We start from the raw sequence: 17704 nt of genomic DNA on the forward strand, positions 1-17704 counted from the left end.
AGAGACCAAGCACCCGATGGGGTTGACACGTCACCCTCGCAGGGTGAGAGGGGTAAATCCTGCCCGTGTAACACAGCGGTCACGTTGGGTGCCCAAACCATGGCGCACCGCTCCCCAAAACACGGCAGACACCCTCGCAGCAGGTGAGGTCTCCAGTGAGGCAGCAGTGAAATCTGTGAACAGTTACTGGTGTGCTACAGCGCCTGGGCTCCTACAGCCCTGCGGTTCCTCCGCACCTGAGAAAGCTGCAAAAGCAAAGCCTGGAGTTAACAATTGATGTTTTGAGTGGGCAGGCTGTTGAAAGCCGTGCGAGTCACTATTCCCTTTTGTGATACCGTCTCAGGGTCCTTGCCGTTCTCACGAACCTCCTGCATGGTGCCGTGGGGAAGCTGCGCCTCATTTTAAAGCCGAGGGCAATCAGGCATGTACAGGGCTTGCAGGCGCTGCCCGATCACCCAGAAAACCTCATGGTTGCATCAATCAGTCGTTTGTCAGTCAATTAGCTGAGCCCATCACCCGCACCCGAAGGGTCCCTGGCTCGGGCCGATGTAGCCACAGAAGGTGAGTGGGGCTCCCACCCCCCTCAGGGATCGGCTCTGCCGAGTCCTCATCTAGAAACTGTCACCAGCTTCGCTCATTTCCAGGCAATGCAAATGACCCCAACCTCCAGCTCTGTGCCCCTCACTGCTGGTGTATTGAGGGGGGGGCTTTCCTTTTTTTCTTTTTAAGGCGAGACTCTAGTTTTGAGGATCCAGTGCTATTCATTTGAAGATTTATTTTTTTTTTCCCAGAGCAATTGCACGCTGTTCAGCACTTGCTGTACAAAATGTTGTTAAGTAAACACATTGCCTCAACCCCCAGCATTTCCTATGGCCTGGGTCATTTTTAGAACAAAGGTTTTTTTTTCCCCTTCCATGTTGCAGAAGATTGCCCAAACGCTGTTACTGAAACCATGTGTGTTCATTTCTGTGTGACTCTGCTCCGGGCCCGTGTCACCGCCCGAGGAGCAGATGAAACCACAGTCTGTCACAGCAGAGAGCAGCCTTTAGCCCATCGCAGATAGAACGTGCTGGAGCACGGCAGGCGTGGGCCCACGGGGGGGGGTCCTGCTTTCACCAGGCTTTTAAGCATGTGCTGGAGTGTGGCACTGAATGGAGATGAGTCGCCCGGTTCAGGTCATAGTTCCTGCAGGAGCATCGCTTGGGAAAGTTCAGGGTGGATTGGGAGAGCACGAAACACTCGCTTTCCCCCTTGTGCCACCCAGGACAGCGTGGGCTCCCTGCGGCTTCACCCTCAGAAAGTCCCTGCTTTCTCTCTGGACCTGCATCTGGCCCCAAAGCACTTTCTCCCAGCGCGGGTGAAACCGATCCTGGCCCTGCCGGCACTGCCGAGGGTGCACGGGGAGCCTTGCTCTCAGAGACGCTGTGCAAGTGATGCTTTCCCAGCATTTTGCACAAGAGATTGTTTTTTTTTCCCGAAATTTCCTGTTGGACCCTGACAGGGCTGTTCGCCCCATCGATCCTCGTTCAAAGCACAGCATTCAGCACCATTAAATAAATGCACAGCTCCGCTCCACAGTCGCGGCTGCTCTCCTCACTGTTGCCAGCTGACTGTGACCACGTGTCGGAGGAGCAGCTTCCCTCCCCGCTGTCATCCCTCCACAGTTTCCCCATTGGGGGACAGTCCGGCCCCACGCCCAGCCAGAAGCTGCAGCCCAAAATGCATCATTTATTAATTACATCAGGAGAAAAGAAGTGATGACCTCCCTCCGCTTCTCCTCCTGCCAATGCTCCCAGAAAGCCCCGACGGGACCGTGTATAATTGCAAGCCGATACACCCAGGGTGACTCTAGCCTGGAAGCCCATTTTGCTATGCGTGACAGAGCAGGATTTTGGCATTGCCCCTCATGTGCCTTTTAAGGGAAGGATCATCCCTCAATGCAGCTGGTGCATTATTCCTTGCACTGCCCATCTCCCCACGCACACAGATGGCCACAGACCCTAAAGCTCATCCTCGCCCAGCTGCAAACACTGATGGAGCCAGGGTCTGAAAGTGCCAAGCGCTCACTGTAGAGTTTTTGAAGATGTTTTAAGGGAACCAAAACCTGAAGCGTGAAAAACCACCAGTTATGGAAATGCAGGCCACAGCAACTGGGTTATACTTAAAATAATAATAATAAAACAAAGAGAAAACAAGGACTTTGGAAAAGCAACTTTCCTGCCTCAAAGCAGGGCTGGCCGCTCCATCAGGTGAGGACATGGCCATGTCCAGGCAAGCTCTGGAATTCTCAGCAGTGGATACCCACTAGCGTGCTGCAGCGCTTGCCCACTTAAACCCACATTTGCGCCTGGGCTGAGCAGGCTCGGTGTTACCACATGCAGGGAGCAGCACACGCACGCCGAGATGTGGGTATAACAGCAGAGGCATGATGCAGAGCTTCAGTGCTGGGGTTTCAGCACAGCCTCACCCACGTGTACCCACAACCCTCATCCATCCCACGCGTGTCCTCTCCTTCCCACTGCTCGCTGCACTGCCTGCCTCCCAGCATTTCTCGCTGGAGCTCTCTCTAGCCTTGCCCTGCGAACCGCTGTCGTCTTCCCCCCCCCATCCCTGCCTGCTTTGCAAAGACTAAATTGTTCCATAGAGTATTTTTATACTGGGGCATCTCTTGCAGACCTTGTGACTTGCGCCAGAGCCTGGCTCTGAAGCAGCTCCGTTTTCTATGGGCACAGTCACATGGCAGCTAGTCACACTGCTGCTCTTCCTTTATTCAGAGAGCCTTTCAGTTCTCCTCTTATATTTTTCAATATATTTTGCTGCTGTAGCCTGCCTGGGGGTGCCAGCAGCCCCTTGAACTCGCAAAGACGCCCCGTCAGCAGATGTAGGGGCAGGAGGGGATTCCCAGAGCAGGGCCCGTCTCTGTCCCAGGGCCTCCCGAGGTCCCACCAGCATCCAGGGTCCCCCGCGGGAAAACATCCTTCGTGTACCCAGGGGAAGGAGCAGGGCCCACAGCAGACACAAAATAATCTGCTTTCCGGACGTCTCCCCTCTAGTGGCAGCAGCCAAGCATCCCTCTTGGTTGGTGTTAACCCTCACAAGACTTGACATCCATGTTCTCCAGGACTTTGGACCCTCTTAGCCTCCAGCATTCACTGAGGTCTCTGTTTCAGTAGCATCCTGCAGCAGGGAGTTCCACGGCTGGATCTGAGCATGCGGAATTATTTCTTTTCTGCTGTTCGACCTTGCTCTTTTTGGTTTCAGTACCTGTTCCCTTTTCTCTTGCATTATGACTACGGGAAACTCCCAGCAGATTGCTTTGCTGGAGAAGCAGCGGCTGGGCTTTCAGTCAGCAGTTTGCTAACTTGCCCTGCATTATATTTCTTGCAGTCAAATTCCCACTTGCCTCTCCACGCTCCCGGCCATCCTTCTCTCTCTCCTCCCTTCATCATTCCTCTTTCTTTCCTCCTCATTCTTATTCACTCACTTTACCATTCTCCCTTACAAAACAAAGCAGCACCAAGCTTTCCTGGGGGATCTTTCTAGCAGAGCTTCAAGCTGTGTGAACTCCAGCCATCCCAGAGCAAACCCCACATCGACGGTCCCCTCTGCAGACCCCATGGCAGCATCACCCGGGACCTCACTGCCCCAAAGACCCCCCCGTGCACACAACGGCCCCAAACCGCTGCTGGCCAGCTTGTGCTGAGCTGCGTGGGGGGGAGAGGACCCTCCCCACGCCTGGCCGATGGCTTCTTGGACAACTTTCCTCCAGGTGCTCTCGGCCACCGTGGCAAGCAGAGCACTGGCATTTGCCTGCTCGGTGCGGATGCTTTCAGGTTCATAAGCATCATATATTGAAAATAACAGGGAAAGTGGTTTGCTTGCCTCCTGCCTGGCCCTGGATCCCGCAGTGCCACCAGAGTGCTGACTGCTCTCCACAAGCCTCGGGAGCTTTGTTCTTATCCCAACACACAGCTGAGTTTCCCACAGGGCAGCTCAGCCGGAGTCCCCTGTGTCCTGCATCCTCCCCAGCCAGCCCACACATTCCATCTCCTCCTTACCTCAACCAGGCTCCTGCTTTTCTTCTCCTTAGACTGCAGAATCTCCTGGGCCAGACCCCCATGCCTGCATTAGACCAGCCCCAGAGGGTCTCTGAGCTGCAGGAGGACTTCTACCTAAAATCACACTTCAGCAGGTAGTAACAGTGGGCACCTGGGGGACACAGCCCATCATGAGGGGGTTCAAAGGAAAAACCTGGTGGAAATAGGAAAAGCAAGATCTCCCTCCGGGAGGTGGTGGTGACAGCCAGGGGATGAATTAGTCACCCAAAAGTTTGATCTCTCTGCCACCGCAGACGCATAGTGCTGCTGGTCTGGGAACAAACCCACCCCACCGTGCAGTGCGTCTGGGGCTTGCTGCAGAGGCGAGGGGGTCCCGATGGATGTTTTCCTCCCACCGAGCAGTGCAAAGAGCTGCAGTGAACAGGCTCGGTCAATATTTCACACGAAAAATATTTATAATCCGTCCAGGCCCCTATCTCTGCAGCCACAGGAGGAAAGAAACCGCTCCCCACAGCCATGAATCTCAAGTGAGCACAAAGCAGCCCAAAAGCATTTCTGCTGGGGCAGCGTGCTGGGAGAGGGAGCTCTGCCCCAGGCCCCCCCCAGCTCTGCCTGGCAAAGCCTCCCAGAGGATGAGCTCCCATTCCCAGAGGGAGCGCCGGGAAGCCGAATCGGTTCGGTTCGGGCCGTTGTCTCGCGAGGTTATGGTTTTCCTATAAGTGAGAAGCAGTGGCTGCGAACACGGTTTTCAACAGCAGCGTTTATTTGACTGATGGCGGCCTGGCCTCTCCCACGCTTTAAGCAGAGAGCAAACCCACCGGCCGCTGACCTGCGCGCATCCCTAAACTATTGCAGCAAGCAGCTACCCCGGGCTGGTCGCCCTTTGCCCGGGACCCTCACAGCCAGCTCAGCAACATCTTCCCCGCCAGCGTGGTGGCCAGCAGGCTGGGGAGGTGCAGCAGCGTTGTCCCCCCGCCGTTCCTCGAGCCCCGCGGTGGCCCATTGCAGTCGTCGCTGAAGCAGCATTGCAGGGTGGCCCCGCCGGAGCCGCCACGCCGTGCTTGCTCGCAGAAGGACTTGTAGGAGCAAGATTTAATGACGCTGTCTGCAAGGAAAGGTACGCGCAACGTGGGGGGGGGTCAGGTACTCCCAGGCATCGGGGGTTTCGGTGCTCCCCTGCTAAGCTGGGGGAGGAAAGGGGGAAAGCAGAGCCGTGTCCCGGCACGTTGCATCACAGTTGTGGAATAAAAGGGTCACTCTCCTGCCCACGGGACTGCTGGGAGAGCTGAGCGGCGGTCTGGTGGCCAAGGGATGTCCCCATGGTCACACCGCTCCAAGTCACTGCAGAGCACATCGCACAGCTCCACGGCGAAATAGTGACCACATATTTATAGCCACATGTGAAAATATGTATAGCCCAGGCTATGGAGTGAACCCAAGGCAGGAGGGGGGGTTGGTTTCGGGAACCATCTCTGTCCGTCTTGCTGGCCCTGCAGCCACAAGGCTGCACCCACCGAGGGTGGTGAAGCATTTCTGGTGGATGGGAGCAGATGCCACAAAGAAGGATGTCCCTTGCGTCAGGAAAGGGCTGTGAGTTGTCTCAGACCAAAAACATGTTTCTGAGGACTAAAAACTTGGAAAAAAACAGGTGGCTCATTCCTGCTTCACGGGGACAAGAGGAAGCCAGTTCCTGGTCTGCCCCAGCAGGTCCCCTGCTTCTCCTCGCCCTCTGGTCCCCCAGCACCTCTGGTCCTCCCCCAGCCCCTCCAGTCCTCCCCAGCACCCCCAGTCCCCTCAGCCAAGGGACTTACTCGGCGCAGTGATTGTGGAGCAGGCGTCAGCGTACTGGGGGCAGCTGTGGGAGCCTTGCTTGTTGCAGTCGTTCTCGTTGGATGCAACACATTTGTGGCATTTCAGGGCTTTACCTGCGCGAAGACGGGGAGGAGGAGGAGTGAGAGTAGCAGTGACATGCTGCCCTGGAGCCCCGAGTGCCCTTTGCAGTCTGGGGGTCTCCACGGCCACTGGTGGCCCCCAGCACAGGAGCTGCTGAAACCAGGACAAAATTTCAGCAGCTCCCCCGTGCAACATTTTGCACAGAAAGCGCATCCCAAAGACACTGCCCAGGGGAAGAAGTGCAGTGACAGGCAGCAAAGTGCCGGGCAGGCGTCTGTGTTGGGAAGGACGAGTTATCTCCAAATTGTCCTCAAATGAGGCCACAGGCATGTCAGGTAATAACCAGCCCCTCACCTCCGCCAGCACCCTGTGCATCAGAGCTGATAATAGCTGTAAGAGCTGTTTGACCCTTTAGGGGAGGAAAATGCACAACTGCCAGAGGTCCCAGCTCAGTTTAGGAACCAGCTGAACAAATGTGAAAACATTATTATCATTTTGAGACAATAAGAGACTTTTTAACTAACAAACAGCACTGTTTTAAATATCTGCAGACAAAGCACACCCCCCCCCCCAAAAAAAACCAACCCAACCCAACCAAACCTGAAGATCCTGCTCCTGCCTGAAATTATGAATACTCGATTTTGATGGTGATGGTTAATTTACCACTGATGTGGGAGTCAAACTGGTATCTGCTTTGCTGGCTGAGCAGAGCCCTCTCGTGGCAAGCAGGGCCCAGCTCCTGGTCAGCAGGATGGATCTTGCAGGAGGCCAGAGCTCCCACCTTCATCTCGTGGGAAAGGAGAAAACCAGTGTCTCAGGGAAAACTGAGATTTCATGGAGCCAAATGCCAGTAAATGCCTGCCGTTAACCTGCACTGCCCCCGGCTTCCACACCGGGATTGCTTGTCGCGAACTTCTCCTTTGTGGTTCTTTGCAGCACGGTACAACCTTTCATTTACCATCAGCTAAAACCAGTTCGGGGTTCATCTTCCCCTGGTGCAAAGATCCTGAAACTGCCCCGACCTGCCCATGCTTCATGGCATTGCTGAGCAGCACAACCACCTTCCCGCCTCTTAAGATGGCTTTTTGTGATACTGCCTTTGAGGAACCAAGTTTTAGCTGGGAAACACCGCTCTAGCGATGAGAAGCTGCTGTTCTTTGGCTCAGGTACCTCCTCGGCTCCATCAGAGATGGAGACCGGGAGGCTCTGCGGTCCCTACCGGGCACCGATGCCTGCGCTTTGTGCAAGCGCCGGAGAGGGTGAGAGGCAGGGTGCTTCTCTGGGTGCTGCTAGGAGGAGAAAGCCACCATCCCCCCCCAAATGCCGTTTTTCTGCAGGGATGGGAGCAACGTCGGACCCGGGCACAAGAGGCACACGCAAGCCTGCAGGCAGGCAGCAGGGATGGGGGCAGCCAGCAAGCAGAAGAGCAGCTACAGCCATTTACCCCACCAAGCCCTGCCCTGAGCTATGGGACACTTACTTTCTCCAGCCAGGGATGTGACGATGGCCAGGGCCAGGAGGGTCTTCAGGGTGGACATTTTCAGCAGTGTGCTGCACGGGTCGCGTAGCCTCTGTTTTGTCTTAAGGTCTTACAGCTAATCTGCTTGGGTGATTGGATCACTGGGCTGGGGATAACACACTTACTGCAGCCCCTGGCTAATGCCATCTTAGCAGGGGAGGATGGGACGTGGGTCCCCAAGGGCATGGGCCGGTCTGGGGCATGGGAGTGGGGCAGAGCATCGGCCCGGTGCCGGTGGAGGTGGCCAGACCTGCCCACGCTTGCCGGGCTGGGCTCTGCTGCGCGTCCTGCTGGTGCCTGCTTTGGGAACCCTCTCCATCTCCAGACACATTACCTTGGTTGGCTTTCAAAGATCTCTCCCAAGCCCATCTGCTCCATCCAGTGAATAACCCCTTTCTTGCTGTTTGCAGCAGCCAGATTGGGGAAGAACCCTCCAAAGTTTCCAACCCACCAGAAGAGAAGCGCAAGAGAACAACTGAAAACCCCTAATGGGGCCAGGAGCCCAGCGGAGTCGTCCCTGCGCTCACCTACGCCCCAGCCCTCAACTGGGCAGGGCGGTCCCTATCCTTCCAGAGGGATTTACCCAAGGCCACGAGAGGTTATCAGGGTCAGTGTGGGGATTAAGCCAAGTCCCGCTGCCTAAAACTTCGCCACTGCCCTCAGCTCTTCGTCCTGGCCGAGCTCACCGCTGGCTGCACCACAGTTCGGCGGAATCTGCCGGCAGCATCGCTGCGGCGTGGTAGGAGCCAAGGGGGCATCAAAGTCGCCTCAGGTCTGAATTTCAGAGTTTATGAATGCACATTTCAGGAACAGATGATAACCACACTTATTTGAAAGCAACCGCATTGTAAAGCACATTAATAAAAACGAGGCAGAATATGGCCCATCCTGGAAGATAAAGCCAACTTCTCCAAAAACCCTTCACTGACCTTACAAACACCGAGAAAGTTTTCGAGAGTGATAAACACAATTTTTATTCAGGCAATGAAACATGGAAAAAAATATATTAGTAATCATTATAATAATCTCATTTGTGTGAGTATAACTCTTACAAATATTTACCTGACATATAAAAGGGAAATTATTGTACATATAAAATTGATGGTGATGGCAGTTACATACATGGTACAAAGCAATCGGGGTAGTAGTCAATGCAGAGAAAGTTCCTGCCTCGGGGTGGGGGGGACACGCTGGAGGGATGGGTGGAAGCGATTTGCAGTCAGGATGGTTACTCGTTGGCACTTCGTTGTAGACAGAGATCTGCTGGCAAATGCACACTTGCTAACGGCAACACGAGCGGCTTACGGGCAGGCACCCGCCGCTGTCAGAAAGGAATATTTGAATTCTACCGCAAGAAAAAGACAACAAACACAACCAGGCTGCGACCCCGACGCATGGGTATCCGCAGAGCTTCCCTGCGCTGGTTAACACATCTTGGCTGGAAGGGCGGCGTTCGAACGCCGTTGTCTTCACAAGAGGTGCGAGGGAGTCACCGTGCACCCCTCCTGCCGCCGGCTCCCGCTCAGCCCCTGCGCCGCCGGTTAGCGAGCGCCGGCGTCGCGCCTCCGCGAGATGCGACAGTCCTGCCCGTTTACAGTTACAAACACACACCTTCTATTATATATAACTATAACCATTATATATATATTTATATATATGTAACTATAACCATATTATAGTTAATAAATCATTCCTTAGGAATCTTCTTTGCCCAGACTGGAAGTGCACGCTGACAGGCACAGGAACGCAACAGCGCTGGGCGAGAGAGGCAGCGAAAGTGGGACCGGGAGATGCCAGGGAGCAGAGACAGGGAAGATACTGCCAGAGCGGATTATTGCCATGGGAGCCGCTCTCCACAGCCAGCCTGGCCTTCCAGGCGGCTCCTCTTTGCCTGGGAGGGAAGACTGCCGCATGTACGCAGGCTGGGGGTCTGGGGAAGTGCCGAGTGGTGAAATCAAAACTTCTGCAATTCTCTGCCACCTCTGGGGCCAGAACAACCCCCCCCTGAAGAGAGACCGAGCTCAGACATGCTCAGGTCAGACTCCAGTGAGCCCAACGCCCCGAGCCTGGTGCTCTGCTCCTCGGAGCTGACCCCCCCTGCCACCAGCAAACCTGGCCCTGGCTGGCCACAGCAAACGCAGAACCCAAATTTCATCCCTTCAGGTAGAGCGGGAAGTGAACATTCACACAGATGGACTGGGGCCTTCATACCTCGTGTAAAGCCGGCACGCTGCGCAGCGTGTCCCCGTGCAGAGGATGAGGATGAGGGCTGCTGTGCCCTGCGGTCCCTTCCCGGGACCTGCCTCCTGCGCTTCGGCTCCATCAGCCTCGTGCTGGGACCTCGAGCGCTGCTCCGGGCACGACAGCGAACCTGCGTGCCAAACCAGAAACTAGCCCCAAATCAACTTTTTATAAGCTCCGAGAGCTTGGGCAAGGCTGCTCTCTGGTGACCTGCTCCCTTCCATTTCTGAAGGGTTGCAAAGAGAAAAACCCAACTCCCTAAGAAATCCCCAGTTCTCAAGGGTTTTAATTGACCTGTACAGACTCTCAGAAGGTCCAAAGGGAAAGCACCTTCTGGGGGTCATTCCTTGCTGTCACCACCACCCTGCCGAAGCCCAGCTAACTGCAGCCAGGAAAGGGTCACTCACATCCAGGCAGGAATGCTGTTTTGGAGTGGGACACGTGAAGAGAAGAAGAAAAGAGCAGTGCTATAGTCTGTGAAACCCCAAACGTTGATGAAATGCAAGGAAGGGGAGTCATGCTCCAGTGGGCTGGGGCTGGCATTTTGACTCCCCAAACAGAAATAGTCTTTGTAGATCATCTGACAGAGGCTTTTCTAACAGCCCATTAGAGGGACAAAGTGGGGGGGAGGAAAAAAAAAAACCAGGAAAAAAATGTTGTTCCTTTCTGTCAGGTGTGCAAAGGAGTGAATATTCAGCACACAGCTGCAGGTGCACAGCTCTGAGTAGTATCAGCCATCAGCTTCCCTACCGCACAGCTACCAGCCCGTTCACTGGGATAACTGGGAGCACGGTGAACAGGCCTGGACTCTGTGCGCTAGAGCAGGCTGCCGGCATCTTTGTCTGCTTAAGTGTATAATAAATTCTCTCTATACATAATATAACTAACAAAATATATATCAAGTGTATGGCTCTGATTTAAACAGATGTTTGCACTGCATGCTCAACACAGGGAATTAGAAAATAGAAGGAAAACAGCTCAAATCTTTTACAAAAAGGTAGCAGCAAAAAGGTTTGCGAAAGTCTTAGATAGGCTGGGTAGGAAACAGTCCAAACAGCAAATATTTCCCTTATTTGATGCTTTACGACTAACTGTTCAAGCTGATAGTAGAGAATCCTCCGCCACTGCAGCTCTTGCCCGATCCCATCGATCTGCCTTGTGCAGGACGGGATGGTTCTGCACCGACCCCGAGGCGCAGCACCCACAGCCCACGGCACAGCCCGGCCCACGGCACCGGTTACTGCCCGTGGATGCTGAGCGCTTCGCCCAGGGCACCGCAGCCAGGAAAATGCGGCAATGCGCAGCGTGCAAAACAGCAAAACTCACCAGGCAAGGCTGGTTCCTGCAACGGTGTTACCAGGAGGGCACACGCAGGATCTACGCATGGATTTAAACACATCGTATCACCCCAGAGCCCCCCCAGTTCCCAGCACAGTGCAAAGGCAACCTCAGCAATTCTGCTGGAGCTTGGCGCGTCCGGTAAACACCTCTGAAATAGAGCAGGCAGCCAGCCTGCATGGAAAGTCAGATTGGGCTGCATCCAGAGAGATTTCAAAGTGTATTTTACTGCTGTCTGGATCTGCCTTTGCCTGTAAAGGCTGGCTTTTGTTTGGTTCTCTTAATATTCAGTGCCGTAAGGGCATTTTTCACAGCAGCACAAGACCCAGGGCAGTACTGCACTCCTCCTTGCCTTTCTGTACTGACTGGGGAAAAGAGCCTTAAGTCAGCAGAATTGTGAAGCAGTTCAGGGTTTGCTTCCTTTCTCCTGCAACATCCAAAGTGGTGAACTAATCTCACTAGGGCATGGGGAGCCAACAGCGAGGGGCTTGGCTTTGCACGTTTTAAAGCGGACTAGAAACCCCACGTTAACAAGCCTTAGGAGGTGCTAGGGCTACGGGCAGGACAGCCACGGGGAAGACGGACGGACAAGTCCCTGCTCTCCAGAACCAACATGTCCCCCGTTTCTCAAACACCTCTGGGCGCAGAAGCCTCCTGCCCTCTGCCCTCCCCTTGGCCGGGCTCTCCTTTGAGAGGACTTAAGTTACTACTGCTTAAGTGGCCGTATCCGTGCTCCTGGGGGAACAAGATGTGCAGCAGGACCGTGCCCAACTGGAAGAAGTGAGCAGAGAGCCTGAGCGCTCATAAATGCTAATAAAGTGCACGAATGCAGAGACTTCGGCTTCCTTCCTCCAAGGCTGGCACAGCCAGGGACGAGGATGCGCTGTGCTGTGTTTCCCCCGTGTACCAGAGACTGGGACCAGCCCCTTGAATACTGCCGCCTCCTCCAAAACTGATCGATCTACAGGGGATCCACGCTGGTGGCCCCAAACCACCCGTGGAGGGGTGCCTGGGGCACCTTCACTGCCTCCCCAGCCGTGCACCCACATGCCAGGTCCCCTTCCCCAGCGCAAGGGCTGGCGGCTCCAACCCCGGCATCACCCGCGTCCCCGGGCAGGACCTACCGTGTGGCTGGACCCATGCAATTAAGTACGTGAGGACAGTAAGTGACAGAGCATGTAGGGGCACAACTAGACCCAGCCCGGCCGAGGGGGACAGAGCCCTGGGGTGTCACCTCCCAACTGAGAGGTGGCATCCGTGCAGACGGACGGCACGGCAGCCGCTTGCTGCGGACCCCAGGAGGGACACGCGCGCCCAGCCTGACCGCAGGGAACCCAGCCCCAGAGCCTTTGGGAAACAGAGACGGGGACAGCGTGGGGACCGGCTCTGCGTGGGGGGCCGTGGGGTCCGGCAGCCAAGCAGAGCAGGCAGCTGGACGCGTGTGCTTCTCCGCTGGGGGGGGGGTTCCTGGGTGATAAGGCAAGGTGCTTGACGTTACGAGAAAAGCGGCCAAGTGCGGAGTGCTGGACGAGGGGCGGTGAGACTCAGTCTGTCTTTCCCAGCTTCGCTATCAGCTCATCGCAGATCTTGGTCAGCTCCTCAATCTCCTGGTTCTGGAAGAAAAGCAGACCTTGAGGACCCCTGCAGCGGCACAGATGCAGGAACACCCAGACCCATCTGCCACCGAGCCAGCGCAGGAAGGGACAGCCAGCTCCCACGCCTGCCCCAGTGAAAGCTCCTCTGTGCATTATTATCCAGGTGCTGTGAGGACCCCCAGGCTCACCCCTCCTCATCCCCAATAGCCCCCGGTGCTGCACAGAGACCTGCAGCTACCAAGCTGCAGCCCACCACGCTCTGCTCAGCCCATGTGTCTGCTAGCGGGCACACGTGAGCGAGCTCTGCCCACGCTCCAAGACAGCCAAACGCATGCCAGCCCTGAACCGGCAGCCACGTCGCTGCACGCAGCCATCCCTACACCTGGGCAGAGCTTGCATCTCCTTCCTCGCGAGAGGACGCAGTTGCATATTTAAACAACAACAAAAAAAACCCCAAACGACAAAACACAAACAAAACAAGCAAACAAAAAAAATACCCGAAAAACCAAACCCACAAAACACTTTCTGGGCCAAAAATCTGAAGGACACCTCCAGCACCAACAGGATGCTCAGGGCAGCAAACTGGAAATTCAGAGCAAAAGCCAGCGCAGCTTGCAGAGAGGAGGCAGGGCGGGCGCATTACCTTCTGCTGGAGGGCTCTCTCCAGGGACTCCACCTTCATCTGCTCCTTGCGCAGCCCGGCGTGCAGCGCCGCGCTCTCCGCTTTGGCCTTGGTGCGCACCTGCGCGATCTCCTCGTTGGCTCTGCGGTGGGGTTTGGAGAGAAGGGGACGGTGGTCACGTCTGGGCGCAGCCAGGAGCACCGCAGCGCGACGTTAGACCACGCGGCATCGGCAGAGCCCGGCTCCTGCTCGCCTGGATGCCTCAGAGGTAGTTTTCCCTTACGGAAAACCTGGATGAAACTGGATTGATTCAGCTCCTCCAAACTCCTGTATGGAAACTGCTTTCTCAGAGCGAAGCTAAGACAGTTCCTCACCCGCTTCGCTTGGGGATACTGCGTGTCGGTGAGCTACTGCTCATCAGCCGAGCCTTGGTAGCTGCACGACCCCTTCGTGCACCACAAACAGGAGCCCTCTGAAAGGTGGGAACTTGTTAAGTGACTGTAAATAGACTGTGAACCTTAGTTTCTCCATTAAAAAAAAAACCTAAGCAGAGATCAGAGAATCCGTTCAGGGATTTGTGCTGGCTTACTTACAGCCATTTAAAGTCACTTGAGCTTGAGGGTGTGAGAGGCAGCTTTTCACATCAATAAGCTCTTGCCTTCAAACCTCAGGAAAGCCAAATGGAGACACTGCCCTACAAGGTCTTTAAGCACCCAGCAATCTCATGCATGACCTTACTTGTCTAGTTTTTCTTCTGCGTGGACTTTCAGGGCCTGATACCGCTGCTCTTCTTGCTTGACCCGGGTTAAATAATCTTGAGCACACTTCTTCAGAGCTTCTTCATTCTGGAAAAAAAAAGTACATCCATCTGCATGGAGACTGAGCACTGAGATGTTGCTCTGACAGGATGATATATCCTGTTCTGAGTCTAAATGAAAAAGGCTTTAAATAGACCCAGCTTCTCCCTTATGCTGGAGCCCCTTATCCAGCTCAACAGCATGGAAAAACGGTGTGTAGGAGGAGGCAGGGTTTTTCGGGGCGCTCTACCCTGGCACCTGCTCTTCCCTTGGCTGCAGCTCTGCCCAGGGCACGATGCTCCGCTGCTGGCAGCTCAGGAGAGCGGCGAGGAGGAGAGCGGAGAAGAGCCGGAGAACCGGTCTCCCCGCACTGGCTTCCCCTGGCATTTGAAAGATTCTTTGCTCATTTAGCAGAAAGCAGGCAGAGGAAAGGGAGCGAGCGGTCCTCTGAGCAAGGGCCAGGGCATTTGAAGCAGCACTGCGTGGGATGGGAGAGCCACAGTGCTGCAGCACGGGACAAAGTGGGGCAAATACTGCACAGGAACTGTGTCCAGGGACCAGGGCTGCAAGGAGAAAGAGGGAACCAAGGTAAGGACCTTCTTAAAGCCTTCTAGGACACCCTTCAGGTTTTCGTATCTCCTGAAGAGATCCGACAGGGACCTCTCCACTGAGTTTAGGTCTGCCAGAGCCTGGTCCTTTTCCATCGTGAGCTGCTGCAGGTTCTTCTGAGATGTCATGTTTGTCCTCTGCTCATCCTCTGTGATGGAGAATAAACAGTGGGGACATGGTGACTGAGCGGGGACGGCTGCGGCAGCCAGCTCCCTGCCCCGCACACCCGGCCAGGCGACAGCACCTTACCTATCATCTGGGCAATGGTCTTCTCATACTCGGCCACGATTTTCCTAGAAGAAAGGGAGAAAAAAAGCAGGTAAGAGTTTTTCTGCCAGCAAGCTGCCCTGGGGCCGTGCTGCCCCTTCCCCACACCAGAAAGGCAGCCCAAGCTGCAGCCTGCCTGCAGAGCCCCAGCCGTTGGTGCTGCAATGCCCATCATCGCTGCTCTACGCTAACACCTCCCTCCAGCCGCTCCGGCCCGCGTGGCTAATGGGATTTTATTCCCGCAACAAAGAAACCGGCAGGCTCAACACAGCCCAAGCACAAAAAGTACATGTCTCCTAACATGTCCCATCCCGACACTGCCGAGCCGTATCATCCCATTACGGCCCCGCTTAACCCACCTCCCAACAGGGAAAATACAGCACAGCGCTGCACCGCGCAGGGGAGCAGGCAGGCGAACACGCGAGGAGAAGGCTTTTACCTCATCTCTAAGACTTCCTGGCGACTCTCTTCGTATTTCTTCTTCCACTCGTTTGCTTCGATCTCCTTTGTGATTATCTAGGTTGCACAGCAGACACAGGACCCTTGGAACGTGCTCTGCGTGGTTTCCCTTGCTGCCCCGTGCCTGCGATGTGCAGGGGACCAGATCCCCCCCCCAAGGCAAAGCAGAGCTGCCCCCGCTCCCCACCACAGCAGCAACGGGGACGGGGTCCGGCAAGGGGCAGCCCCGGGATGGCTGCTGTATTGGGGTGCACCCGGGAAAAATGGAGTCCACCCGGGAAAAATGGGGTCCCTGGCTGTTACCTCCTCTCTGATGAGCGTGAGCACGGCCGTCTTCTCGGATTCACTGAGGCAGATGCCGTCCAGGGGACTCTCGCTCCTGCTCACACCGGTGACGGCGGCGGGGGGTTTGTCCATGGAGCACAGCCCGGGATTGCCCTGGGGGGGAATTACCCAGCTGGGATGCTGTGTGGGTTTTCTTTTCACCCTGCCTCCCCCGTTTGGGGTGTTCTCCCCCATTTTATCAGCCTCTATTCAGGCATTGAACCTCCCTACCTGCACACTGACAGCTCAGAGCCTGGTGGCAGACACCCGGCAGAGCCCATATGGGGATTTTAGTGCACTTTTTGCCCAGTCCCGTGCTGGGAGCTGGGGCTGCGCCGCAGGACACCCACGGGCTGCCCTGGGGAAGCAGCATCCCAAAGAGGAGACCCAGCAAGAGCCCATTTTGGAAGGATGAGACCCAGCTCTGAGCAGAGATTTGCTCACATCTGACATCCCTTCACTTTCCCTGTGGCTGGTTTAAAAATATCTCCAGCCTGGGGGATCTTTGCTGACTGTGACCCACACGTGGGGGGTCTGCGAGGGTCTGGGTCGCCTGTCTCCATCACCTCTCGGTCAGGTGGAGATGTCGCTGCAGCTGACACATCCAAATTACTGCCAGCAGCTGCAGGGACATTTGCTGGGCATTGCTATCACCCCAAATGCACAAGGGAGCTGGCGGAGGGAGCAAGCTTCACCTCGCTGCAGAGCAGGGGTCTGGCTGACCCAGCTCCAAGGCTGCTCCTGCTCCCCTCCTCAAGGGACAGCCCCGCTCATCCCACGGTTCCCCAGCTGTTCGGGAGAGCTCTGAAATTGGAGATGCTCACAAAGGGCTCCCGGCACCCTCCTGTTTCCATTATGGGTGTTCCCATGAGGGTCTGAGGTGGCTTTACCCCCATCGCTCCCTGCTTTCTCTCCCCAGAGCCCAGCTCTTTTGCACCAGTCTTGCAGCTGCAGGGACCAAACTGGGGGAAGAGCTCAGCCCCGTGACCCAAGCCCCCCGAGTGCTGCCTGGATGCTGGCCCCATCCTTCCCTCGGGGGGGTCCTGCAGCCTGAAAGGCCTCCAGAACAGCATTCCTTCAAACTGAGGCTTACACCACCGCCTGTTCCTCCTTTTATCATCCCAGCTGAAGTGACAGCCCTGTGCAGCCATCTCCTTGGGAACCGGCTGCCAGGCCATAAATAGAGAAGTGCTTTGGAGGAGGCAGTCTGCTTTTGCTGTGTTTTGGAAACGAGAGCACTAAAGCACTTCTTTCTTTCCCCTCCTCCCCTGCGCTTTGACTGCTGCTCAGGTTCAAGCACGACCAAGCCCTTCACGGCTCTCACAGCTCTGCTGCCCGCAGCACCGGGTGAGCGATGGCTGGTGGCAGAAGCCACCCCCAAAGCCACCCCTGGGTGCAGGTTTGGGTCTGGGCAGCCGGTTCAGCCCCCTGTGGTTTTGGCAGCAGCCTCCCACAGCACCTCTCAAAAGCAGGCGCGCACCTGAACACCTGCAAGAACCTCTGCCCACTGCCTGTCCCATGGCAAATCCTCCCACACTGTGGTTTTGGGGTGACCCTGGCTCATCTGCAGAAGCAGAGTCTGCCCACGCTCTCCCCAGCACCAAACAAAAGGTTCGCTTCGCCTAATGTCCTTGTGGGGCTTAGCATAGTTAAATCTGTCTCAGAGAAGCTAATTTTGCTGATGTTGCTAATCTCATTGTCATCTGCTTGCCACCTTGAGCAGCTTTGGCCAGGGGTGGCTAAGCTGGCACAGGGTCCCCCCCTGCAGCAGAGGGGTCTTGGGGACACTCCAACGGCTCCTCGGGGCACATCGGGGGTGTCCCCATGCAGATGTGCCACTGCCGGGGTGCCAGGGTCACTTGTGGCTGCAGAGCCAGGGCTTTTTTTATTAATCCCCCCATCTCTGCTGTCAGCTGCCTTCCTGAAAGCAGTGTCTGAGGATCCCTTGTAAAAGGCACAGGCACCAGCCGGCCGTCAGAGCC

General features: G+C 55.8%; 1 protein-coding gene across 4 annotated transcripts in view; it reads right to left on the reverse strand.

Moving 5' to 3' along the window:
* Positions 1-8418: 8418 nt before the first annotated feature.
* TACC1 (transforming acidic coiled-coil containing protein 1) overlaps positions 8419-17704 on the reverse strand; it is a 34913-nt gene continuing 25627 nt past the window's right edge. For all 4 annotated transcript variants that reach the window (XM_069800901.1, XM_069800898.1, XM_069800899.1 and 1 more), the window contains 7 exons: positions 15702-15836; positions 15379-15455; positions 14922-14965; positions 14660-14820; positions 14005-14111; positions 13288-13408; positions 8419-12662 (listed from right to left, as the gene is read on the reverse strand). In XM_069800901.1, the coding sequence (XP_069657002.1) occupies positions 12594-12662; positions 13288-13408; positions 14005-14111; positions 14660-14820; positions 14922-14965; positions 15379-15455; positions 15702-15836 (714 nt within the window). In that variant the 3' untranslated portion in view covers positions 8419-12593. The remainder of the gene's footprint in view (positions 12663-13287; positions 13409-14004; positions 14112-14659; positions 14821-14921; positions 14966-15378; positions 15456-15701; positions 15837-17704) is intronic.

Source organism: Haliaeetus albicilla, chromosome 13 (assembly GCF_947461875.1).
Source record: "Haliaeetus albicilla chromosome 13, bHalAlb1.1, whole genome shotgun sequence".
Lineage (NCBI taxonomy): Eukaryota > Metazoa > Chordata > Aves > Accipitriformes > Accipitridae > Haliaeetus > Haliaeetus albicilla.